Here is a 25,657-nt window from a genome sequence, read left to right on the forward strand (position 1 = left end):
AAAATACAAAAATTCTCTATTCCCTAGAATTCTGAAAAAGTTTTGACTTGTCTTATTTTGTTTAATATTTTTATTCTTTTTTTTTTTTAAGATGGAGTCTTGCTCTGTCACCCATGCTGGAGTGCAGTGGTGCAATCTCGGCTCACTGTAACCTCCGCCTCCTGGATTCAAGTGATTCTTCTGCCTCAGCCTCCTGAGTAGCTGGGACTATAGACGTGCACCACCATGCTTGGCTAATTTTTGTATTTTTAATAGAGACAGTGTTTCAACTTATTGGCCAGGCTAGTCTCGACCTCCTGACCTCATGATCCGCCTGCCTCAGCCTCCTGAAGTGCTGGGATTACAGGTGTGAACCACTGTGCCCGGCCAATATTTGTGTTCTTAAGTGAAATGAAGAAACTATATTTTGAACACTAATGATATATAATCTAGCTAAACAATATTTATAGTTTTCCCTGACTTTGTACAATGCTATGCATTTACATATTTCAATTCCATCTATATTTTGTTCCAAGGAGAGAATTAAATCTCTTTTGACACTTTGAATCATTTTTAAATATGATTGGCAGAAAATGATTAGAGTACTGTCCCTTTGGAGCATTTCAGTGTTGTCAAATTTCTGCACAGGTAGACCATACAGTATCTTATTCAGCATGAGAGTTGTGCTTATTTATTTATTTATTTTTATTTTTTGCTACATATATCTTTTCTTTGGATTCTGTCATAGGCTGATAGGTATACTTTTTTGGTGGTGCTTTTAAAATATTTTAGCATGAAATTGGACACAATTGATGGATAGAATGTTTTTCTACTGATCGGTCACTAAATGATCTGCAAGGTTTTGATGTGATTTGCATTCTTGTGATTACTATGCTCGTAATCCAGTGCACACATAAACACCTGTCTGTCATTGACTATAATGATGTTATCCTAAGCTATTGTGTGATTTATGATGTTGTTATTGGAAATGATGCAGGAAAAGTAGATTTTGAGTGGCACAGCTTGAGTATTAAATATTATTTCCTTTTAATTTTAGCATGCACATTATAGCAGAACTACTGTATTAAGACTTCTTGAAAAGAAATATAAGTCTCTGGTAAGTCTGTAATTCTGTTTTTATGTTGAGAAATAATACCACCAAAATATATATGATATAATAACTGGAATATGCAAAGTTGAGTGCTGATGATTCATACTGGATAATGAAGCAATTAGCCTTTTATGTGACCTTAGACTACCATCCTGTGAAACATAAAAGGATAAAAATAGAGACTTAAAATGCAGTCAAGATAACAATCAGAAAATATGTTTTATGTATATAGTAAATTGGCTTCTATAAATAACAAGCTAGTTTGAGAGAAGCCTTATTTTTAAGCAGTAGCATGTAGTTTGATTCAGATCAAGTATTAATAACACCATTACTTCTATAATACAGACCCATATTTTTCAGTGAAAATTGTATGGAAGAACTCAGAATGATAAATACTTTTGCATTTGTAATTACTGGTTTGAGTTATACCAAATGTAGACTTAGTACTTTAAAATATGCTACCGAAATCATCTACATTTGTTACTATTAGTAGAACAATGTGTAAGGACACTGAAAGGAATTAAAAAAAAATCAGCAAGTGTAATAAATAATTGACAAAATGGAAAACATAAAATTTATTAAGATATTCAAATGTTATACTGATGTAACTTTGGGTCAATAAACATAGTTTATGTAGTTAGGCAGAACCTTGAGTTTAGAAGTCAGGTGAAGAAAGGATTCCAGAATTGCGATTTTTGGTTGGGTGCAGTAGAGCGTAAAATGGAGGAAGGAGAACGATAATTGTTTTGTGTTTGAGAATCAAGAGAATTGAGCAGCAGAATAAGAGAGGGATATTGAATAATGGGATAAGGGTTTATCTGTAAAGGTAAAATATACTTAACAATTTTTAGAGAAATTAAATTTAAATAAGTCTTTCCAGATATTGTTTTTCTCTCATTCCCATTTTAAAATTTGTTGTTGCTTTTTGAGTATAGACCAATCTTGCTAGAATAGAGAAAGGAAAAATGAAGAATAGAATGATTTTTTTTCCCAGTGGCTTATAAACAGATAACTAATTTTTGCTATCACAGAGGCCCTCAGTGAAAGTATTTCATAAGGTTTTTTATAGATTAATTCTGAAAATTGGTTTCTTATTTGAAAAGTTAACTATACCTTAACTTTTAACCTGCAAATGGAATTACGTCATTGTAAATCATCTTACTATTTTATCAACTTAGTCAAATATTTCATTTTATGTATATAGTGAGTCAAACTTGTTTGAGATTTCAGCTTAAACCTCATTTGCTCTAAAAAGCTTTCCTAAATTTATAAAATATCAAAAGATTATGCATATTATATTTATTTTCTAAAAGTAAACTTGGCCCCACTTTTGAAAATAAACATTGGGGAAAATCGATGCAAGATCTGTTTATTCCCATTGTATTTTCAGAATCAAGGGTCAAATTTTGTACATCTGTGATGGAAATTGCAGACTACTCAATCAATTTGTGTTTCTGTTCTATAATAGATTCTTGTGTAAGAACTTTACTTATAGCAGCCTGTTTAGCATGATGACCTGCTGGTATATTTCCTCTAGCTTCTCATCAGTGCTCACTCTCTGATTTTGTTTTCTGCAGTGATGAAATATCTGCATTGTAAAATACGGTAACCACAAGACACATGTGACTGCTGAAAACTTGAAATGTGACTATAAATGGGAAACTGTATTTTTAATTTTATTTAGTTTTTATTAATATAAATCTAAATAGCCATGTGGTTGGTGGCTACTGTATTTGTGTGGTTCTATACCGTCTTATGTTTATGACATTTTCAGTAGGTAGTATTAAGCTATCAATTTTTGTATGTGCTGTTGGTTTTTTATAGAGATCCCTGAAAAAGTTAAGAATCTTTGTTTCCATAGCATCTCAAAGTCATGAACTGGTTAAAAGTTTTGGCTGTCAGCATAAATATTTAACCTTTAATTTTTAACAGTTTGAATCTTTATTCAGTCTACCTCTAAAGGAATGGCTTCGGAAATGGCTTTATGTAGTGCCATTTTTACTGCTCTTTGAAAGTCATTTTAAAAAATGACTTGACAGCTTGGTTATTTAAATTCTCCCTTGGTTTTTCCTGTCTTACTGTATTTAACCTTTTTTAAAAATTTCTGTCTTAGGGGTTAACAATTAAATGAACTGACTGGTATATATTTGATAGTATAGGGCAGTAAGTGTCAAATACGATCCTGAATTTTATAGCAAAATTTTCTGTCTATTTTCACAGGGGTTAGGAAAATCTTTCATTATAGTCTCAACTTGACTCTTTAGGCTAGTGTTTAAATTCACTTTACTATAGATCTGCTTTCTGTTCCTGTGGTTTAAAGGGATATCATATAATGCGATTGTTCCTGTCCTGAGATTGTTCCTTTTTTTTCTTGTGATTGCTAGCTTTTCTCAAATAAAGATAGCATGTTTAAGAAAATATAAGGGAAAGAGGAGAAGGAAAAGAAGGGAGTGTAAGTAGATAGTGAAGATAAAGCTGGGTAGAAATAGATGCAAGGAGGGTGGATTTTTAAAGGTTTGAATGAACTAAAGAGTCCTTGAGAGAGATTCTTTTGGTGACAGTGTTTTGAGTTTTCAGTTAAAGAAATGGACTATTGTTGGTTCTTTTGTCTTCTAACTCTTTAGAGCTTTTCTTAAGTGTGTTATTTTATAATTTTTTTCATGTCAAAAGTTCCCCAAAGTGTCAGTTGTTATTGTAATTCACTTCTGTTTTGTTTTGTTTTCTGTTGGAAAATGGGTTGAAGGTTCTAGGTTGAGATAGAGGAGAAGTATTGAAGCAAAAAGATGTTTAATACACTGTAATAATCCAAGCAAAAGATGATGGAACCATGGAAGAAGGATAAGACAGAATTGGGATAAGTGGATGGACTCAGAAATACTCTATTTCGAATGTAGGATATAGAGGACTTTTGAATGAGGGGGTTGTGATTGAGGCCTCAGACAATTGATGATTCATGTCATTCATTGAGATAAGTAACACAGAAGGAGGAAAACATTTGCTAGAAAAGATAATGATTTTTAGATTTAGTACATTTAGTCATATTTGAAATGCAGATTTTTAGGAGGCCTGGGTGTAGATCTTTGATGTCTGATTTAGACAAGACATGCAGATATGGGAGGGGCAGGGTTCCCCAAGACACACCCCAGGTTTGATGATTTGCTAGGAGGATTCATAGGATTCAGCATATAGTTATGCTTTCAGCTATTATTTATAGCAATGAAAGGATACAAAGAAAAATCAGCAAAGAGGAAAAAGTTCATTGGGTGAGTATGGAAGATAGAAGCTTCTGAAGAGTCTTTTTCCTGCCAGAATCACACAAGACATGCTTAGTTCTTTCAGCACTGAATTGTGGCACCATTTTTTTAAATGATATTTTAAGTTCTGGGGTACATGTGCAGAATGTGCAAGTTTGTCACATAGGTATTCACGTGCCATGGTGGTTTGCTGCACCCATTGACCCATCATCTACATTAGGTATTTCTCCTAATGCTGTCCCTCCCCTAACCCCCAATCCCTCCATAGGCCGTGGTGTGTGATATTCCCCTCCCTGTGTCCATGTGTTCTCATTGTTCAACTGCCACTTATGTGGCAACTTATGTGAAATGGTATATACCAGGGAACCCCATTAAAAACTCAGTGCCTGGTTTTTGTTTTTGAGGAGGGGGTGCTGATCACATAGAAACCCTCTTCCTGGTACATACCAAGGTCCAAGACTCCTTGAAGGAAAGCAGGTATTCATCATAAACCACATTGTTTTTGTGAACATTGTCAGCCATTCCCAGTTCTCAGAATGATGAGAGCCCTCCTGAAATCCAAGTTCCTAGATGTTTTAAAATCCCACCTCGTAAGGAGGCCTTTCTGAAGATATAAGTCCTGCCATGTTACCTCTTTTCTGCACACAACTGAGGCCGTAAGAATGAATGATAGGGGAAAATCCACTGGTTCCCTGATGCTGCAATTATGAACTTCTCTTCAAACCTTCATTATTTTTTGCATCTAAAGCTCAATCCTTCATTCCAGTTGGATTCCATCCGCTTCTTCCTCTTGGGTATTTTTTCCTATCACCTATCCCCTTTCTCTCCTTTATAGTCAAACTCTTCCTCTCTGTTGGCTACCCCCAGTAATACTTAAGCATAACCGTATTCTTCTAACCTGAAAAAGAGTTTAATATTGACTTTAAGATACAGTGGCTGGTCTATTTTTAAAATTCACCTCAGCTGTCTTTCCTGAAAATAAAAATTATACTAACTGCCTTTATATCACACTGGTGGCTTTTATTTTGTTTGGGAATTAGGATAAGAGGCCATCAATGGCTAGGTAGGTGCTGAGGAAAGGGGAGAAGGTTTGAAGTCTCTACTTGTGGAGAATGAGAGGTTAGAATGGAGACTAATAGGAGAATCACTGGTAGAGTAGGGGTGGGAGATCGTTTTTTATTGTGACTCTTTTCTTTGAATTATTGAATTATGAGATTTTTCTTTATCAGTTTTTAGCAATTCTGGTATTTGAGATAGAAATAAAGGCTTGATCCACTTGATATTTTGCTGGCTGGGTAGGAGGAAGAGATTCTAAGGCAAGGGAACTAGATGAGATCGTTTCTAAAGTTATGGCCATGGCCACAGAGTTTTTGCACTTTCACTATAAAATAAAAAGTACATATTTATTTCTGTCCAATGACACCAACATTATAACATTATTGTATTTGTTGGTCCACAAATATTTTCACGGTGTTCACCAGAGTGATGCCGTAGTTAAAATGTAATTGGTAAGGCTGAGCTTTAAGGACTGGGAAGGTACTATTCTAAATATTTTTCTTAAATATTTCTCCAAAGCATTTTTACAGCTTTGACTAATTTCTTTTAATTCTTGTACTTGAGGGCTGCAAACTTCTGAAATTAATAACTTATTATTTCATCAGATAACTACAGCTGTTCAACAGTGTATTCAGTACTTGGAACTGTGTAAGACTATGAAAGCTGATGAAACTTTGAGACATTCAAATCATTGCAGTAAGTATTATTTCCTCTATTACATACTTTTAAAAATGGTTAATTTTCTTGGTAAATAGAGTTTAGTAGTAACTTTTATTTTTTAATGATTGTTAGTACAATAAATTAGGTTACTTTTACTAATGATGTTGTAAAATGTATTTTACACATTTCTAAGATACACTATAATCATTATTTTTTATAACAGATCTACATTTGAAATTAATGTACAACTATACTGATTCTTACTAGATGCAGTTCTTCAATTCATACTAGGGTATATGTCCTCGTCTGTTATACTGCAGTAATAAACAGTCCATTCTTTCCCATTCAGTAATGTATTGGTCATCTAATCAGAGACATACACACTTTAGTGGGAGAAAAACTTCCATAAAATGTTTTTATTTTTGAACACTCCATGTCATCCCGTGATCCTTCTCTGCTTATTCTCAGTCTGAACTTAAATGTCCTGGATGCTTCATAATCTGGCCCCAATTTCTATATGATCTGTTCTCTAGTAATTGACTAAAATGAATCTTCTCTTAGCCTTATTTGCATACCAATGCCTATACAACATTATTTTTACTCTTACTGCCCCATCCATAATTCCCTATACTAACAGATACCTTATTTTTCATGAAAGAAGAAACTGCATTTTAGATTTCAAGTCTTCCCTGCCTGTTGTGAATTTTTCTTACTCTTGCTTATATCACACAATTTGCCATGTGAACTTGACAGCTTTTATTGTTCTGTTGTTTTTATGTTGTTTCCTTAAGCGTATAGTAAGCTCTACGGAGAGTATGAAGATATCTTATGCTTTTCTTCATTCTCTGTTGAATTTCTTTAACTCAAAGCAAGGGAGATGGTGATAGACCAACCATGGGTTTCAAAAGCTAGTGTTTTGTAGGGGAGGAGAAAATGTAGAAGTTATAATTTATTCTTCAAGAGAAGGAAAAGGATATATAAGTTCATATTGTTATCTCATTTACAAACTTACAGATTTTTCTAATGTCTTGATATTAAAATGTAATATTTAGCTCTTTTCCCCCCATTACTCTCTCAGCCCTTCATGGTTTTGCTCTCTTCCCTATCTAAAGACCTCAGGGTGCTTCGCTGCATTATTATTATTTTTGGCATGTTTTTAAAAAAATTCTTACTCATTTTTCTTTCAGAGTTTTCTGCCTGCAGTTGCCCAACTTTAATCCAGTTCAGTTCTCTATCTTTTCTGGTACTTTGGAAATTGAGCAGAGAGTATATGACATAGTTTGATAGTAAATATGTATTTTCTAACTTCAGCTGCTCTCTCTGTGTTGCTTTGAAATTCTCTTAGATGTTCTTTCTTCAGGGTTCCATGACAGCTGTTACAAGCCCTTGTCAGTCTCTTTGAGCCCTCTGCTTTGCTCCTGCCCAATTCTCTCTCAGGAGGAGCCCTTGCTTACTCTTTCATTAAGAAAAATGGGACTTTTCAGATAGGAGTTCTCTAAATGTATTGCTGCTTTGTGTGCAAATACATATTTATATGCCCTAATCAATATTTCCTGTTTTGTTTTAGGTTGTTTTGATTCTGTTATCTTCTGTGTGTGTGTGCATGTGTGTGTGTGTTTTAAGAACCAGAAAATTGCTTCAGTTATTGTCCCACTTTCTATTGGCACTTTTCCCTGCATCCTCTAACATTCTCATGTGTCTTTCATGTTAAAAAATTGAGCATGTTATTTGCTTCATTATGTGCCTTACCTCTCTGCTTCCCATTAGAGGAGAGCTCTTATATTCTAAGTAGTCTCTATACTCCCAGGCCCCATTCTTTACCTTATATTCATTTTTCAACCATGGAAATGAGGCTTTTATTTCTTCTGCCCCATAACCTTCCCATGTGTCAGCTTCTTCTCTTTCTTGTCCTAATTTTGCAGCATTTGCTTTTCTTGATCTTCTCACTTTTTTCGTGGTAACGTTCTTGCTTAGAGTTCCTCATTCTTCTCTAATAAGTTTTTCTTGGTCACTTGAAAATCTCTTTCTTTTTCTCTGTACGTTTGTACTCGTTAAGGTTTTGCCCTTGGCACTTTTCTCACCTTAGTCTACCTGCTCTCTTGGGAGGAACCTATTTACTTCCATGGTTTCAAATATTATATATTTATATATAAATGATGACTGGAATATTTGAGAACACATCACTTTCCTGAATTTCACACACATGCACTCACCTTATTTAGTGTCTCTAGGGATATTACATGGACACTTTGAAATTAAAATATTAAAGATTGAAAGCATGATTTTTTTTTCTTTTTTAGAACTTTTTTTTGTTTTTAGAATTACTTCAATAGAAGAAAAATTTATGCTGAGCACAGATACTTGAGTTAAGACCTTGAATTTTCTTATCTTTTCTCATTCTTTCACTGTCCATGTGTAATCCTTGCTAAGATATATTGATTTCATTTTCTTAAACTTTTATTTTTACCACTCTCCTCTTTTGCATTCTTCCCACTAGTGTTTTGTTTATGATTTTCTTGATAGGTTTTATTATTTCAAACTTTGACTTTCTTGTATTCACTTTTTATACTGCTATCAGAGTCTGATTTTCACAGTTCATATTTATTACTTTTCTGCTTAAAACTCTTTGATATCTTCCCAGCTGCCTCTATAATTAAGTCCAGATTCCTTATGAAACTAAGTCCTCCATGATGCGCCCCTTCTAGTCCCTTCTCTTCCACTTGTTCTCCTCATGCTCTGGTCATATCGGATTATTTGCCATACTCTAGATTGGAAGCCCAGTTTCCTGCTTCTTAATGGTTTTTGACACTAGTGTTCAGGATCTTGTGTAAAATAGGTACTAAGTAGACTTTGAATGTGCGGGTGAATGAGTGAATGACAAATACATATTGGAAAATGTCTATTATTTTAGAGATTCTAATTTCACTTAGATTCATGTTTGTTAATATGATCTTTGGTAATACTAGCTTTTAACTGGTGGAATTAAATAGTAACTAACATTTTCTACTAAGTCTCTTCTGCCCTTAACTTACTTTTGAAGTTCCTCTTCAGTGACAGATAACTCTGGCAAGCTTATGGTATTTATTATTTATTTTAGAATGGACACTATGTGTGTACTGTACTTTTCTGAGACTGCTTTTTAAGATTATTGCTTTTCTTTGGGAATTTATTGTAAAGGATCTTAGGAAGCAATAAGGAAAATAAATAATTAAACAATTTTACACCAACCGTGTCTCCATTCTAGCCTGTAGCCTTGTTTAATGTCTAGAAGGGAATGAAGATAGGTACTGTAAAATGTAATGACAATAAATAAATGTTCTCGTTTGCTTCTCTTTTAAGGAAATAAGCAGAAACCTTTCCACTACTTAGGACAAGAATTACAATATATTTATTTCATTCACTCACTGTGCCTTTTAGGAAGATTATTGATCTATACACAAGGCAGAAAACTATTTCCTATTAAGTTGAAGAATAAAAAAGGTAAGTACAATTAGGAGAAATAAATTTGTTGAGATATGCTAAGATTTATATGTGATGGAGCAGTCAAATTTGGAAACTGGCATGTTTCTATGGTACTTAGCTACATACCTTTTAGTCTGTTGATAGCTTATATACCTCAAAATATTTGTTTTCTTTTAGTTTTCCTTATGTATTTTTTCCTACCTGTATTTTGTTGTTGTTGTTGTTTTCTTCTTGTTATTATTCCTTCAGCCTTTAGTGATCCAGATCTGGATTTAGAGCTAGTAGACCTTGTTTAAGTTCTCATTCCATTCTAAACTAGCTGTGATCTTTTGAGACAATCACTTAACCTTTGTTGTTTCAGTTTCTTTATCTATAAAAATGGACTAGTGAAATCAGTAATATTTGACTTAGAGAGTTTTTGTGATCACAGAGAAATGAGGTTTGCAAATACTGTTTTATAAGCTGCAAAGCCCTGTGTCATTTTATATATTACCATATTATTTTTACCCTAAGTCTCACTTACTTTTTCCCCATCAAACTTCAGCATATGTTGTTAGTATGTACTTAAACTCTTATGGGAAGTAAAAATGATAACTGAGAATATAGTATGTATAGCAGGAATCAACAAACTTTTTTTGTAATTTTGGGCTTTTTTGGCTACATACCGCTTTGGTATATTCTCTCTGGGTGTGTACAATAAAGAGTTAATGTAGCAGGCCTGAAACAGTTATCCTTAGAAAGGACTGCTTGCAAGGTTGGCCCTTGGCTGTGACCTAGAAACTTGGATTTCTTATTATTCCTAGAACTGATGAGTGCCTAAACTGTACAATGTGATTTATGTGGAGTACTCGGTTTTCTTTTGGGAGTTTAAAATTTTGACATGTGCTAGGTAGAGTGTGTTTACATGCTTATACCCCCAAAAACCTAAGGCACCAGGTCTCTAATGAGTTTTCTTGGTAGATGACATTTCACATGTGTTGTCATAACTTGCTGCTGAAATAATTCAGTGTATTATGTGTGACTCAACCAGTAGAGGACACTTAGAAGTTTATACTGGTTAGCTTTGGACTTCACCCCATGCACTTTTGCCCTATTTTGCTTTGTATCCTTTTGTTATAGTAAATCATAGCCGTGAATACAATTATATATTGAATTCTCTGAGTCTTCTTAGTGAATCATTGAATCTGGTCATGGTTTTGAGGACCTCGGACACATTTAAAAAATGTGAAATCCATTCTTAGCTTGTAAGCCTTATAAAATGAATCCACAATGTCTATAGTTTGCTGACCCCTGTTACAGAGTATATTTATTTTGAATATTCTTTTATACTGTTTTGCAGTTTTTTTTATTTCCTGAAATCTTTTCTTCTCAGTTGATTGTGAGCTCCTTGAGAAAAGACATTGCCTTATATACATCTCTTGTAGTTCCCATGGTAGTGCCACGTAATTCTATGCATAATGAGCACTCAGATAATTGACTTTTAATAAAAGAGCTATCATTTTATAGGATACTGTTGAACTTTACAGAAATAGACTAATGTATACTTGTGATGTTAGTGCAGTGTTCAGCTTACATTTATATGTTGATCATCTGTAATTTATTTTTCATTTTACACTGACTTTTAACATCTACATTTTGACCTACCAGATATTATAGATCACCTCAAAATTGAGTTCCTAGAGGTTTATTCTACTATACTACCATAAGGCAACAGTCACCTTTAAGTTTCACATGTGATTTTACCAGACTCTTTTAATGTAAGCCTCTACAGCAAGAGTTGGTAAATTTTGTCTATGGGCTAGATTCAATCCACTGTCCTTGTTTGTATACTTGTGAGCTTGAGCTAAGAATCGTTTTTATATTTTTTAATTGTTGAAAAAAATTAGGGTGTTTTGTGATATGTGAGAAATACACATTCATTTTAATGCACACTAAGTTTTATTGGAGAATAGCCATACCCATTCATTTGCATATTATCTGCATATACTTAGTGCTACCATGGCAGACTTGAGTATTTGTGACAGAGACCATTTGGCCACAAAATCTAAAATATTTACTCTCTAGTCCTTTAAAGAAAAGTTTTGCTAAACTCCGTTCTACAGTTCTGTGTAGATAAGTTGGCTGGACCAACTGGTAATCTGAATTTTACTACTCCTAATTGAATAAACTCAAACAGCCTTGATCAGATTCATACATCTTCCTATCATAGGTTTATCTTAAGTGACTGGTTCAAAATAAATGGTAAAGCTGTACCTTTACATAGCAACTACAGCACTGCTTGCCTTGCTATGTTTTAATTTGTATGTAATTTGTTCTGAAGTCTTCTATCTGAGATTATAGCTCCCTGCTGCCTGATTGCCCTGTAGTCGCTACAAAAACTCATTTATGTAGATGGATGAAAGCTCAGTTAAATTTCTCTAAGTTGAAAGAATATGCTAGAAATTAATTTTCTCTTTATTTTCTTTTTAAAGGTTTGGTATCCCTCATAGATCTGCTTGTTCTATTTACTCAACTTATCTGTTACTCACCAAGTTGTCCAAAGATGACATCAGCTGCACATTCAGGTAATTCTGCTTCTATTTTAAATAGAGAAATAGAAAACATCTAAAAATATTTAAGTATTCTATTGTCTAGGTGTTTTGAGTGCCTGACCTAGTTTGGTAAGTAGGTTTCTTTAAGATACAGTTTTATAAGAAATTACATTGGTCCTGAAGTAAGCCATGAAATTTAATTTTGTTCATTGATGTTTTAAGATGTTTCTACTCTACTACTTTTTAAATTTAGAATCTGTATCACTGAGAATTTTAATGATGTTTTTATATTAAGATCAAAATATTTTCAAGACATGATACTGAGGGACATTTGATTGATAGGTCATAATGTGATTTTCTTTTCCTGTTATTTTTCATTCTTTATACTTTCTAAAATGTTTTGATCAGCTCACTTGTTTTGGCTTACATCTGAAACTTCAGTCTTTTTCAGGGTCATCTTTTATTGAAGAATAAAGAAAAAACCCTTCGTGTTTTTTTTCAGAAAATTTCCTTTTAGTTTATGGCTGTTGACTAGCTTTTAAAAATGTTCTAAAATATTAACATTTAAAAGATAACTTATATTTTTCCTTTGAATATCAAGAATAGTTTCCAAAGTAAAACACTTAATAAAACACAACAATAATGCATAGACATACAGTATTCTAAAACTAAGAAATAACCCTAGATTTTCTGACTCAAATTCTGAGGCAAACTCAAGTGATTCAAAGAAAAAAATGGTTTGGGCTAGCTATATTTTAGTTCTGTAACGTAACTATCAACTGGTAGGTTATTATTCAGTACAGTGTTCACTGTTTGGGTGATGGTTACACCAGAAGCCCAGATCGCAACATTATGCAATATATCCATGTAACAAGCTGACACATGTACCTTCTGAATCTATTAAAAAAATGAAATTAATAGGTTTTATCTAAGCAATTATGTTAGCTTATTGATCTTCACAGTGGTTCTCAGAACTTTTTTCTGTCTTTACAGTATTTACATGTGTAAAGAACTAGCTTAGGTCTTCTGATTATATATTCCTACAACATACTAGGCATCCTTTATGGTTTAAGTCATCTTTCTTTGTTCTAATTACTTGTTAATATCTTGGTTTACCATGATATGGACTGTTTTTGTCTTACTTACTTTTCTGTTTATAGTTAGTTCCTAGTACAGTGTCTAGTATGTATTAGGCACTTAATAAATAGAAGATGATTTGATGCGTAAAAAAATGACTATATGCTCACCAATAGTATCTATCCTTGCAAACAGTGTTTTTCACTTGGAACTGGTTGAAAAATCACTGAACTTTCCTTTTCCATTTTCCTATTGTCAGATATTGACCTGAAGTCAACATGTTTTTGAATATGGAATATTATAACATACATTAAGAACTTTCATCTTAGTTTCCAAAGTAAAACACTTAATAATGAAACACAGCAATAATGCATAGACATACAGTGTCTAAATACTGAAGTATTGTATCTTACTAGGACAGTCTTACATTAAAAGCTATTGTTGTAAGAATATTAGGTTATACATATCTGAAAATGTCAATTTATGAAACTGAAAGTCATTTAATTCAGTGATGATTCTAACCATGTTACACTTACTTGTATTGTGTTTTCCTGTATATACTGTATTTTGAAAGAAAATCTAAAAAAAGATCTTTGTTTTCACTGGTTTTATGGTAATAAAAGAAGTATACTAGTGTCCATAAAAGTTTATGAAAGTTTCCATTCTGTTTTGCCTTCTTTTTTGCCCATTTTTTTGTCTGAATGTAATTTTTTAGTAGGCTCAATACTTAATATATTATTTAAGAAAAAGAACAAATATGAGTACAGTAAAGTGTGTTCTAGGAGGAAAAATGTGTTTTCTAGGAGTAAAAAAGCTGTGCATTTGCTTCAGACTACATCTTCAATATTAAGCAGTAAATTAATGTCAGGCAGTAAATGCTATTTTATTCTCGTCTTTTGGCATTCATGTTTGTTGTCATTTGCTTACTTTTTATGTTAAGCTAATTGAGATTCCCCCAAGTCAGGTTATAATTTGGTAATACATCATCCTTTAGATATTGAGTTGTATGACTTTTGAAGTATTGGGTTAACTTTGATGTTGAACTTTTTGGAACAACAACAGCTAACACATAAAATAGTTCTTAAGTATTTAATATTTTGGTTTTTGAAAATATTCATTGTTTATTAGAGAATTACTCTCCTGCAAGTATGGTGACTGAAATTCTATGGATGCTCTGTGATCAAAAAGAATGTGCAGTCAAATGCTTATATAACAACATTGTAATAGAGACACTTCTTCAGCCTATTCACAATTTAATGAAAGGAACTGAGGTTGGTATTATTTACTAAAGAGAAAAAGGGTTTCTTACCTTCCATATATGAATGTATTTTGTGTTGATATATATTTTTATTTATTATTAAATCATAACTTAAACAGTTGATCGATTTATTATGATATGCACAGGGAAACTACATAGAATGTCTTAAGTTTTTTTTTTTTCTAATCAGGACTAGATCTGCTGATACAAATAACTTAGAAAAGTTATTCTATTAAGAAGTTATTTGTCTTACAGATCTAGTCAATCTTGTAAATGTTTTGGGATTTTTGTAGCTTTTGGAAATATGAATATTTTCCTGAGTAACCAACTCTGTTTCATATTAAGAAGAACTATTATTATTTTAGAGAAAACACTTATATAGAATTCCAGTTTGAACTTATATGTATGTCTCTGTACGGTTTGCACAGTACATTCCCTTACATTGTGTAATTTAATAATCACAACTGAGGCTGAAATAAGTGACTTGCTCTAGGTCAGACATTTAACAAGTGGCAGAGTTCCTGCTGTCACTAGTTTGGCTTTCTGTTCAGCACATCCCTTTACTTGTATGACTTAAGCTTCTGGTCAGTGACTTTTAGAGCTTAACAATAGGTTAAAAGTTTTTACCTTTTCGTATCGTTTTAAGGTGTTTTTACTGTTTTCATCTTCCTCTTCTGTTCACCCATCAGTGGGCTGTCACATACTTTTCCGCTTGTTACTTCCTAGATAAACTTGGCAAATGCCAAGTTTTCTGTCCCCTAACTACTTTCTTTCTCACGTATTCCAGTTACAATAGACAATTTGCACTTTCTAAATAAGGTTATTGTATTTCCTTGTGATTGTATGCTGTTCTTTCACCCTAGAACATTTTAAACTTGGTCCACATGAAAAATTCCTCTCTTTAGGCTAGAGTTTATCTTTGAAATTTCCTCCTAATTCTCCTTTGCAAAGTTAGGTGGGTTTTTTTCTCTGTGTTCCCGTGTTATGTACTCCTGTAGTTTTACTTTTGCTATGCTTGGATTATTTATTCTTGACAGTAGCCCTCTGGCCCATAAGTGAACATTCAGTATCTAATTTAAGACATCCAGCGTCACCCATTGAGCCTCTACTATACCATTAGCTTTCTGCTGGGTACAGCAAATATAGAAGTGAATAATATGTGTTTATTGCCTTTAAGAAGCCTACTCTAATAGGCAAGGCAGATCTTTAAACAAAAAATATTTAAAATGAGGAATAGACAGTTTTAAAACACTGTTGTTTATATGTATATAAACATGAGAGAATATATATACTCTCGTATACGTGAGAGAAAGAATGTATTCTAAGGAGAGAAGTTGTTTTAAGAAGTATATTTAATATGAAAAATGATATACTTTTTATGCTAAGTAGTATTAATGGTGCTATTCATACTAAACAGTATGATTAGTAATAATTAGGACTTCTTCTTTAGGTGAATATACCTGACTAATCATTAGTTAGGCTAGCCCCCTAAAGTTATTAGAACGTATTCATTGCAATGTTTACATTATCAAATGTATTATAGATAATTATGTCTGTTGGCATCCATGCAGGTGCAGGTAAATAAGCAGACCCCACAAAGAACAGGAATTATAATACTGTAGATACGCTCTAGCATTAACATGGCTCTCTGGTTTTCAGTATGTGCTGTGTGCTGCTTTGGTATATATTGGCAAAGGTATTTTAGTACTTGCATTTGAAATCAAAAGTGAGCAAATATAGTTGGTTCAGTCTTTTGTTTTCTTATTAGGTGACATTATTGACTATTGGCCAGCCCATGAATTGGCTATCCTTAGTTGGATATATACTCATGACCCAAACAGGTGTATAAGAGAATGACACCCTTAGAAAGGATGGCAATGTGTTAGATACCATATGTAGTGTAATTATATTGGATACTCAGGAGTCCAGTGGGTGAGAAATAAGGAGCAAAGTGGAAATAGTAGAGCTACTACATTTGTCAGCCAGAATTATATATAACACTGTAACAGGAACTGCAATTCTCAGTAACTGGTTTGGGTGAAAAAAAATCTGTATTTATTTGCTTAAATCAGTTGGGCTGCTAAAAGAATATAATGAAATAACACATTTTATTCAGACATATTATTTCACAGCCAAACAAATCATTAAGCTTGTTTTTTTTTGTTGTGGTAATATAACTTTATGAGCCTACATACCATCCTTGAATTTTAGTCTGTGATGTGTTAGCATGTCATAAAATTATATGATTTGTCTTGTTTTCTTTTTAATGTACAGGCATCTCCAAATTGCTCTGAGACAGCTTTAATTCATATAGCTGATATTTTGGCAAGAATTGCATCTGTAGAAGAAGGACTTACTTTGCTTCTTTATGGAGAAAATATGAACTCTTCTGAAGAAAGGTATGTGCTGTTTTAAAACTGGTTAATTATTCCAGGTGTAGTTTGGTTTTCTAAACAGCCACTAATAATATATTAAATGATCTAAAAAAAGTTGGAGTAACCAGGATTATCGACTATGTAGGCAGAATAGACCTTGATGTCTGTAATTTCAAAATAAGAATGGGAGAGTTTGCTCTTGATGGGATTCCTTCCCCTGCCCCATTATCTGCTCCCTTGTATTTTCACTTACAGACTTTGGTCACATATGATTGATTTAAGTCAAACCAAACAACAGTGTGCAAAGAAGCTAGCTATTTTTTCTTCCTCTTCTAGTTCCTATTTTCTCACTTAACCAATGGTAATATTTTAATATTTACACTTCTGGACTTTCTCTGTGCTTATAATTATGCAGTGCATCAGACAAACCTGCACACAGTCATATTTTTATCTTCTCTTTACAAAAATGGTATTATATTTTATACATTACCCTGCAGTTTGATTTATTTTATAGCTATCAGAATTTTCTTAGGTGACTACAGGATGAAACATGATTTTTAATGGCTGCAATATACTTTTATGTATAGCTTTACCACAATTTATTCAAATATTTTCTCTCTTAGTGAACATCAAATCGTCTAGGATTTTCCCTCCATAAATAACACTGCAATAAATGTTCTTTTTCTTATTTAGCTTGTTGATATTACATTAATCGATATTCAAATGTTGAGCCAGTTTTTCATACCTGAAATAAATCCTACGTGGTCATGGTGTATAAATCATTCTTTTACTTTGCTGGCTTTGATTTGCTAAGATTTATTGAGGATTTTTGCCTCTATGTTTATGAGGTACATCAGTCTGTAGATTTTGTTATGTCTTTCTGGTTTTGGTATTATTGGAATGATAACCTCATGATAAATGAGAAGTTACTCTGTTTTGGTATTCTGGAGGGTATGACACAGAATTGGTTTAATTTCTTCATAAATTATTTTATGGAATTCACCAGTGAACCAATTTTATCCTGGCGTTTTCTATTTTGGTAGGTTATTAGTTATTGATTCAATTACTTTAATAAAGCCCTATTAAGATTGTCTACTTGCTTTTATGTGAATGTTGGCAGAATATGTCTTTCAAGGAATTGGTCAATTTATCTAAATTATCAAGTTTGTGGGCACAGAATTGTTCCTAATATTTCCTTATCCTTTTAGTGTCTTTAAAATGAGCAGTGATGGTTCCTATTTCACTTCTGATGTTAGCAATTTATGTCTTCTCTTTTTTTTTCTTAGTTAACCTGACTAGAGGCTTATAAATTTTACTGTTCTTTTAAAAAAACTAACTTTTGGTTTTGTTGATTTTTCTCTATTGATTTCATGTTTTTAATTTTATTGATTTCTAATTTTTATTTCTTTGCTTCTTATTTTGGATTTAATTTGCTCTTTTTAGTTTTCCATGGTGGAAGCTTAGATGATTAGTTTTAGGTCTTTCTTCTTTTATAATATTTGTACTTTTATATTTGTATTTAATGCTATAAATTTCCCTCTAAACCACATTTTCATACATGTCATAGTTTTGATAAGTTATATCTTCATTTTTCACTTCGTTCAAAATATTTCATTGTCTCTTGAGACTTCTATGACGCTTGTGGGTGTTTTTCTTTTTGAGATGGAGTCTTGCTCTGTCACCCAGGCTGAAGTGCAGTAGCGTGATCTCGGCTCACTACAAACTCTGCCTCCTGGGTTCAAGCAATTCTAGTGCCTCAGCCTCCCAAGTAGCTGGGACTACAGGTATATGCCACCATGCCTGGCTAATTTTTGTAAATTTTTTATTCTAATAAGCCTATTAGAGATGGGCTTTCACCATGTTGGCCAGGCTGGTCTGGAACTGCTGACCTCAAGTGATTCACCTGCCTTGGCTTCGCAAAGTGCTGAGCTATACAGAACTTTGGATTATACAGGCATGAGCCACTGCTCGCAACCCTTGTGTTTTTGCAGATATGACAGCACACTTGATATAATTTCTAGTTTTTAAAGTTTATTGTGTATTTTATTGCCCAGAAAGTAGCTTCTTGGTAAATTTTCTGTGTAAGCATATATAATATATATCCTACTATTGTTGCATGTCAGTTACATTCAGTTGATCCATGGTACTGTTTGGTTCAACTTTGTCCTTACTGGCATCCTGCTGAATCTGTCAATTACTGTTAGAGGTATGTTGAAATCTCCACCTATATTGGTGAATCCATCTATTTCTCCCTGCAGTTCTATAAGTTTTTGATTGAAGTATTTTGATGTTTTGTTGTTAGGTACATATACATTAAGGATTGTTATGTCTTCTTAGATAATTGGCCGCTCTATTATTATGTAATGTACCCTTGATAATTTTCTTTGAAGTCTGCTTTGTCTGAAACTAATATAGCTACTCCAGCTTTCTTTTGATTATTGTTAGCATGGTATATCTTTCCTTCATCCTTTTACTTTTAATTTATCTTTGTCTTTATGTTTAAAGTGGGATCTTTATAGACAGCATATAGTTGGGTCTTGTCTTTTAATCTAGTTTGATAGTCTTTTATTGATACACTTAGAACCTTAACAGTTAATTATTGATATACTTAGATTAATATTAACCGTATTTTTTGCCCTTTTTTTTGTCTTCTCTTTCTGCCTTTTCTGAGTTTGATTGAGCATTCTATGTGATTTCATTTTATCTCCTCTCTTAGTATATCAATTATACTTTCTTTGTCACTTTTTTTAGCGGTTGCTATTAAGTTCGTAATATACATTTATAACAGAATTAGTTATAATTGCTAATTATATTGTTTTAGTTGTATTTAGTCCTCTTTCAAATAATCTATATCACTTAACATCTATGGCATTGACCTTATAAAAGGTCATTTCCTCCCTTCTGTCCCTTATATAATTTCTATCAATTATTTACTTTTTCATAAACTTTAATCACCAAATAATATTTTTGCAATAATTACTTTGAATAAACTTATCCATTCGATTTTTTTTTTTTTTGAGACAAGGTCTCACTCTGTTGCCCAGACTGTAGTGCAGTGATGTGATCTCAGCTCACTGCAATGTCTGCCTCCCAGGCTCAAGTGATTCCTGTGCCTAAGTCTCCCACAAAGCTGGAACCATAGGTGTTCACCACCATGCCTGGCTATTGTTATTTTTTTTTGTATTTTTAGCAGAGACAAGGTTTCACCATGTTTCCCAGACTGGTCTTGAACTCCTGGGGTCAAGCAATCGCCCACCTTGGCCTCCCCAAGTGCTGGAATTACAGATGTGAGCCACTGTGCCCAGCCTCATTAGATTAATTAACAAGAAAAATAAAAGATTTTATGGGTTATCAAATGCCTTACATTGCTAGCCTTTTTAATTTTAGTAAGATTGTCCTGATAGTGATATTGCTGGGTTAGAGGGCCTGTACATTTTATATATTATAGATTCTGCCAGATTAGTTTTCAAAATATTTTTGAATTTTACCTTCTGGACAGCAGCCTGTGGGAAGTATGAGGTATACCCTCTTTTTTATATTCTTGTCAGGACTGCATAATCAGTTTGTAAGTGTTTTGGCAACCTTTTGAGTGAAAGATCTTGTTTTGATTTATATTTACTTATTTGTTTTATGCTTACTTATTTGATTCATATTTCATGTATTATCTCACTGAGTTTGAGCATCTCATGCACCTGTGGCAATAGAGTTATTGGCTATTTCCATTTCCTTGATAATAGTGTTCCTTTTCATATCATTTGTCCATTTAAAATTTGATTTATTGTTCATTGAGTTATATATGCATAAAGTAAACATAAAGATTTATTATAAAAAGCAGCAGTTCCTTTCCTGATCTCTAGAGGCAACTGCTTTCAGCTGATTTTGATGTTTTCTTTAGTGTTTATATTATCAAATAATGTGCATATAATTTATTTTAGCTTAAGGCTAAATTGTCAGTTGTTCCTTGACTTACATTACAACAATTTATTTCTCTTCCCTGCTTCCCCCACCAAACACACAAATACATATGGGTACCTAGTCCCATCATTCTCCATTGGTACAATACTGTTGTGTGATAGACTTATTTAATATTATACTGTATTTGTATTATTATGAACACTTCTCACAGCTGAGCTATGTGGTATTCTTTTATTATTTTCTGTTCTTTCACAATTTTTGCTTTCTCCAGAGTTAATAATATTTTGTTTGGTGCTACAATTTTCAATGTACTTAGCTTTCACTACATTGCTAACTTATTTACATGTTTTTTTTCTAGTTGGCTAAATCTCCTCTCAGTATGTTACAATACCAAAGTCCATGAGTTTAATTAAAAACATCTGTTTTTGAACCTTCCCACCAACTTTATTCAGAATGTGTTTCTGCCTTAGTTTTATGTATAACTTTTACTCTGGAAACATATTTTGTCATCATTATGGAGTAGCCTTATTTTTTCATTTTCCTTTTTCTGGAAGTTTTTTTGGTGTTTAATGATCCAAAATGTTATGATGTTTCTTGATGAAGTTCTACTTTTATGTACTTGATGAATGTCTTTTTAAATTGACACATAATAATTGTACATATATTGATGGACATTGTAAATTTGAAAATTCATGTCTTTTAGGGAAAATAGTTGGATTTCTTCTTTTTTGTTGTTTCTGAAATTCTATTATTTGAAGTTAGAATTCTTATCTGTTCTTTTTTTCTATTCCTTTAAACATTTTGTTTTTTCTGGGACTTTTTTTCTGCTTTCATTTTCTAGCCTTTCTGTTGAAATTAAAATTTTCATGTAAGTTTTTTTTCTTTTTTAGAAGAGCACATTGTTATTCTAGCTGCTGCTGCTGCATCTTCTTCTTCTTTAAATTTTACTTTAAGTTTTGGGATACATGTGCAAAACTTTCAGGTTTGTTACTTAGGTAAATGTGTGCTATTGTGGTTTGCTGTACCTATCAACCTGTCACTTAGATATTAAGCCCTGTGTGCATTAGGTATTTGTCCTGACACTCTCCCTCCCCTAACCCCTCCCCACCGACAGGCCCCAGTATGTGTTGTTTCCCTCTCTTTGTCCATGTGTTCCTATTTTTCAGCTCCCACTTATGAGTAAGAACATGTGGTGTTTGGTTTTCTGTTCCTGTGTTAGTTTGCTGAGGATGGTAGTTTCCAGCTTGATCCGTGTCCCTGCAAAGGACATGAACTCATTCTTTTTTATGGCTTCATAGTATTCCATGGTGTATATGTGCCACATTTTCTTATCCAGTCTGTCACTGATAGGCATTTGGGTTAGTTCCACATCTTTGCTATTGTGAATAGTGTTGCAATAAACATAAATGTGCATGTATCTTTATATATAGAGTGATTTATATTCTTTTGGGTATATACTCAGTGGGATTGCTGGCTCAAATAGTATTTCTGCTTCTAGATCCTTGAGGAATCACCACACTGCCCACAATGGTTGAACTAATTTACATTACCACCAACAGTGTAAAAGTGTCCATCTGTTTGTTTTTTCTTGACTTTTTAATAATCACCATTCTGACTGACATGAGATAGTATCTCATTGTGGTTTTGATTTGCATTTCTCTAATGATCAGTAATATTGAGCTATTTTTTTGTATGTTTGTTGGCCGCATGAATGTCTTCTTTTTAGAAGTGTCCAGTAATGTCCTTAGCCATTTTTTTGATGGGGTTGTTTGTTTTTTCTTGTAAATTTGTTTAAGTTCTTGTAAATTCTGGGTATTAGACGTTTGTCAGATGTGTACATTGTAAAATTTTTCTCCCGTTCTACAGGTCGCCTGTTCACGCAGATAATAGTTCCTTTTGCTGTGCAGAATCTCTTTAGTTTAATTAGATCTTATTTGTCAGTTTTAGCTTTTGTTGCAGTTGCTTTTCACGATTTCATCATAAAATCTTTGTCCATGCCTATGTCATGAATGGTATTGTCTAGATTTTCTTCTATGGTTTTTATGGTTTTGGGTTTCACATTTAAGTCTTTAGTCCATTTTGAGTTAATTTTTGTGTAAGGTGTTAGGAAGGCATCCATTTTCAGTTTTCGGCATATGGTTAGTCAGTTTTCCCAGAATGTTTATTAAATAGGGATTCCTTTTCCCATTGCTTGTTTTGTCAGGTTTGTTGACCATCAGGTGGTTGTAGATGTATGGTCTTATTTCTGAAGTCTCTCTTCTTTTCCATTGGTCAAGATGTCTGTTTTTGTACCAGTATCATGCTGTTTGGGTTACTGTAGCCTTGTAATATAGTTTGAAGTCAGGTAGCATGATGCCTCCAGATTTGTTCTTTTTGTTTAGGATTGACTTGGCTATATGGGCTCTTTTTTGGTTCCATATGAATCTTTTGTAAGTAGTTTTTTTCTAATTCTGTGAAGAATGTCAATGGTAGTTTAATGGGAATAGCATTTAATCTATAAATCATTTTGGGCAGTATGGCCATTTTCATGATATTGATTCTTCCTATGCATGAGGATAGAATGTTTTTTCATATATATCCTCTCTTATTTCCTTGAGCAGTGGTTTGTAGTTCACCTTGAGGAGTTCCTTCACATCCGTTGCTAGCTGTATTCCTAGGTATTTTATTCTTTTTGTAGCAATTGTGAATGGGAGTTGATTCATGATTTGGCTCTCTGCTTGTCTATTGTTGATGTATTGTAATGCTTCTGATTTTTGCATATGGATTTGTATACTGAGACTTTGCTAAAGTTGCTTGTCAGCTGAAGAAGCTTTTGGGCCAACATAATGGGGTTTTCTAAATATAGGATCATGTTATCTGCAAATAGATGATTTGACTTCCTCTTTTCCTATTTGAATACCCTTTATTTCTTTCTATTGCCTGATTGCCCTGGCCAGAACTTCTAATACTATTTCGGAGTGGAGAGAGAGGGCATCTTCATCTTTTGCTGGTTTTCAAAGGGAGTGCCTCTAGCTTTTGCCCATTTGCTATGATACTGGCTGTAGGTCTGTCATAAACAGCTCTTGCTATTTTGAGGTATGTTCCATCTGTACCTAGTTTATTGAGAGTTTTTAACATGAAGGATGTTGAATTTTACCGAAGGCCTTTTCTGCATCTATTGAGATAATCCATTGATTCTGTTTATGTGATGGATTATGTTTATAGATTTGTGTATCTTGACCCAGCCTTGTATCCCAGGGATGAAGCCAACTTGATTATGGTAGATAAGCTTTTTGATGCACTGCTGAATTTGGTTTGTCAGTATTTTGTTGAGGTTTTTCACATCGATGTTCTTCAGGGATATTGGCCTGAAATTTTCTTTTTTTGTTGTGTCTCTGCCAGATTTTGGTATCAGAATTATGCTGGCCTTGTAAAATGAGTTAGGGAGGAGTCCATTCTTTTTAATTGTTTGGAATAGTTTGAGAAGGGATAGTATCAGCTCCTCTTTGTACCTGTGGTATAATTTGACTGTGAATCCATTTGGTCCTGGGCTTTTTTTGATTACTAGGCTATTTATTACTGCCTCAATTTCAGAACTTGTTATTGGTGCATTCAGTGATTCCACTTCTTCTTGGGAAGGTATATGTGTCCAGGAATTTATCCATTTCTCTAGATTTTCTAGTTTATTTATGTAGAGGTGTTTGTAGTATTCTCTGATGATAGTTTGTATTTCTGTGGGCTCAGTGGTGATATCCCTTTTATCATTTTTATTGTGTCTATTAGATTTTTCTCTCTTTTTTTTTATTAGTCTAGTGGTCTATTTTATTTTTTCAAGAAAACAGCTCCTGGATTCATTGATTATTTTGAAGGGTTTTCATGTCTGTCTCTCCTTCCATTCCACTCTATTCTTAGTTATTTCTTGTCTTCTGCTAGCTTTTGTATTCATTTGTTCTTCTTCCCTAGTTCTTTTAGTTGTGATGTTAGGGTATTGATTTGAGATCTTTCTAACTTTCTGATGTAGCATAAATTTCCCTCTTAACACTGCTTTAGTTGCAGCCCAGAGATTTTGGTACGTTGTCTCTTTGTTCTCATTGGCTTCAAAGAACTTCTTGATTTCTGCCTTACTTTCGTTATTTACCTAGGAGTCATTCAGGAGCAGGTTGTTCAATTTCGATGTAGTTATGTGGTTTTGGGTGAGTTTCTTAATCTTGAGTTCTATTTGATTGTACTGTGGTTTGAGAGACTGTTTTTTTATGATTTCAGTTCTTTTGCATTGGCTGAGGAGTTTTTCAATTCCAGTTATGTTGTCGATTTTAGAGTAAATGCCATGTGACACTGAGAAGAATGTATATTCCATTGTTTTGGGGTAGAGAGTTCTGTAAAATCTGTTAGGTCCTCTTGATCCAGAGCTGAGTCCAAGTCCTGAATATCCTTGTTAATTTTCTGTCTTGTTGATCTGTCTAATATTGACAGTGGGTTGTTAAAAATCTCCCACTATTATTGTGTGGGAGTCTAACTCTCTTTGTAGGTCTCTAAGAACTTGTCTTATGAATCTGGGTGCTCCTGTATTGGGTGCATATATACTTAGGATAGTTAGCTCTTCTTATTGCATTGATCTTTTTACCATTACCTAATGCCCTTGTCTTTTTGATCTTTGTTGGTTTAAAGTCTATTTTGTCAGAAACTAGTATTGCAGTGCCTGCTTTTTTTCTGCCTTCCACTTGCTAGGTAAATTTACCTGCATCGCTTTATTTTGAGCCTCTGTGTGTCTTTACAAATGAGATGGATCTCTTGAATACAGCACACTGATTGGTCTTGACTTTATCCAGTTTGCCAGTCTGTGACTTTTAATTGGAGTATTTAGCCTATTTACATTTTAGGTTAATATTGTTGGATGTGAATTTGATCCTGTCATTATGATGCTAGCTGGTTATTTTGCACACTAGTTATTGCAGTTTCTTCATAATGTCGTTTGTCCTTGTAGTTTGGTGTGTTTTTTT

General features: G+C 33.3%; 1 protein-coding gene across 4 annotated transcripts in view; it reads left to right on the top strand.

The window, feature by feature from the left end:
• TBC1D32 (TBC1 domain family member 32) overlaps positions 1-25,657 on the top strand; it is a 244,467-nt gene that overhangs the window by 38,118 nt on the left and 180,692 nt on the right. For all 4 annotated transcript variants that reach the window (XR_010336622.1, XM_021666838.2, XM_064360747.1 and 1 more), the window contains 6 exons: positions 1,037-1,096; positions 6,006-6,096; positions 9,400-9,540; positions 11,994-12,086; positions 14,259-14,401; positions 16,663-16,787. Coding sequence is in view for 3 of the 4 variants with exons in the window: in XM_021666838.2 (XP_021522513.2) it covers positions 1,037-1,096; positions 6,006-6,096; positions 9,400-9,540; positions 11,994-12,086; positions 14,259-14,401; positions 16,663-16,787 (653 nt within the window). In the remaining variant the exon portion in view is untranslated. The remainder of the gene's footprint in view (positions 1-1,036; positions 1,097-6,005; positions 6,097-9,399; positions 9,541-11,993; positions 12,087-14,258; positions 14,402-16,662; positions 16,788-25,657) is intronic.

The sequence above is a fragment of the Aotus nancymaae genome, unplaced genomic scaffold, assembly GCF_030222135.1.
Source record: "Aotus nancymaae isolate 86718 unplaced genomic scaffold, 86718_ANA_hifiasm-v0.15.2.pri h1tg000040l, whole genome shotgun sequence".
NCBI lineage: Eukaryota > Metazoa > Chordata > Mammalia > Primates > Aotidae > Aotus > Aotus nancymaae.